At 47.1% G+C, this 2,102-nt stretch overlaps 1 protein-coding gene across 1 annotated transcript in view; it reads left to right on the top strand.

Annotated features, from left to right (window-relative positions):
* LOC109302001 (shugoshin 2-like) overlaps window positions 1-2,102 on the top strand; it is a 33,788-nt gene that overhangs the window by 20,329 nt on the left and 11,357 nt on the right. The window contains exon 9 of the mRNA XM_019523450.1: window positions 15-612. Within this exon, the coding sequence (XP_019378995.1) occupies window positions 15-612 (598 nt within the window). The remainder of the gene's footprint in view (window positions 1-14; window positions 613-2,102) is intronic.

The following is a 2,102-nucleotide window of genomic DNA, read 5'->3' as shown; positions in this document are numbered from 1 at the left end:
ACAAGATTCAGAAAATTCAGAAAACTTCTGCGATTCAGAGCAGTGAAGAAATTGCTGACAGTCCTGGAGAGAATTTGCCAGAGGGAATCCATAGCAATAGGAGTGCCTTGAAGAAAGAGGTTGCTTCAGCAAAGTACATCATTGACCTACCCGAGGCTCACTGTGTGGGCCAAGAGAGTGTTGTGGCTCAGGCTGTTCTTCACAGTTTAGCAGAAACTGAACCTAAGCAGGACAGTCATATGTGCAAAATGTTCTGTCCTGTTTCTGTCATCAAAGCTGAGCCAGATTCCTACTTGGAGGAACTGATCAGTGAGCCAGCTGTGAATAATTCCATGATGGAAAATCCAGACCTCTTTGATTTCTCCTCCATGACCCATTCTTCAGCTTTACCCATCAGTCCCCTCAGCTCCAAGGCAACAAGTCTTCCAGGCTTAGAGCTGCCAAGCAACGAAACCTATGATATTCCAGAAAAAGCTTCAACTCCTCCACAAAAGAACCCTGCAATATTCAAAGAAAGCAACATGGAGCAGATGTCTTGTGGCAAACATAGGAAGGAGAATGCAGAGGCAAACTCTAAAAAACATTCAGAAAACACATCTTCACAAAGAACTGGTAAGTGGCTGGTTAAAAGAAAGGGTTTATTATAGGTTATGTATACTGCAGTCCCTAGGGCAGAGGTGTCAAGCATATGGCCCATGGGCCAGATCCTGCCCATGGAGCTCCACTGTCTGGCCTACAGTGCTGTCCCTAGGTTTGATCAGACCCACACAAGGCATGGCACATGCCTGTGCCATGGGGTGGGTCAGCAGGCGGATCCAGCTTATGGTCCCCTTCCACCTTTCCTGCCCACTTCCCCTACCCCAGCATGCCTTATTGGCAACTGCTCAACTGATCTGGGACCAATGCTGCATGCAGTGCAGATCCCAGAGTGGCCAGAGGGGCACCATATGTGGTGTTGTTTGGCTGGAGCAGCAGCCTTGCCACATGTGGTGGCCACACCGGCCCGACTTCCACATGTGGTGCCTACTCTGTTTCACGGGCTGCACATGGCGGCCACTTCATCTGGTCCAGGACCTGTGTGTGCTGCATGCAGCGCTTGCAGGCACCACATGCAGCATGGGTCCCAGACTGGCTTCATCAGGCATTGCATGCAGTATGGCTGTCATTCTGGCTGCACTGTTCCACATACAGTGTCTATTCCAGCTGCTCCAGGATCTGTGCTGCGTGCAGTGTGGGTCCCAGGCCAGCTGAAGCACTGCCAGATCAGGTATTCTGGGAGAGGAGGAAGGAGATGGGGGCTGTGGGTTTGATCCAGCCTGCTGATCAGCCCTACACCACTCATTTAGTCCACAGGGCCAGATGAGTTTGGCACCCGTGCTGTAGGGGACTGGTAATAGTAATTAATATTTTAGTACAATAAATACTTTCTGTTGTGACTCTTTAAATCAGTGGGTCTCACCCTTTGGAGGCTCAAGGCATTTCTCCATAACTTTTCTGAATTTAGTGGTACCCCATTTAAAAATACATATTACAGTGGATAAAAAAAATAACATGACTGGAGGCATATTTCTAAACAAACTGGAAAAAAACATGCATGAATAACTGTGATTTTTATTAGCAGAGCACTTGTGCCTGGAGGTATCATGGTTGAGAATCAGTTTTAGAAATTTACTGTTGTGGCTCCTGTCACCATGGGGTCTGAACACCCCAAATCTTTAATGTACCTACCCCTGGAGCAATATTACGAGGCACAGAGACTAAGGGTGAGAGTCCATCTCACTCTGAAGGTGTCTAATGGCACTTAGTGGGTTTTAAGTATAAGGCTTAGAAGTTTATTGTTTAATGCAAAATAAGATTCCTTCTTGGAATGAGTGTTGTGCAAAATATCTATATATTGCAGAATTCATAATAACACCACACGTTCTTCCATCTTGGTAGAAACTGCCTGTTTTTGGCATATTGCCTAAAGAGGGAAGGGAAAGGGAAGGTGGGGAGGAAAATAAGTGAAAGGGGAGCCCTATAAAACAGGTCGAGGGGAGGCTCTCCCTGCAGAATGGAGGTGACTTTCTAGGGCAGTTGGGTTTCTGTGGTGGGAATAGTCT

The sequence above is a fragment of the Gavialis gangeticus genome, unplaced genomic scaffold, assembly GCF_001723915.1.
Source record: "Gavialis gangeticus isolate Ggan-Ray unplaced genomic scaffold, GavGan_comp1, whole genome shotgun sequence".
In the NCBI taxonomy this organism is placed as follows: domain Eukaryota; kingdom Metazoa; phylum Chordata; order Crocodylia; family Gavialidae; genus Gavialis; species Gavialis gangeticus.
Note: the sequence above shows the minus strand (reverse complement) of the source record. Positions and strands in the feature narration are given on the sequence as shown.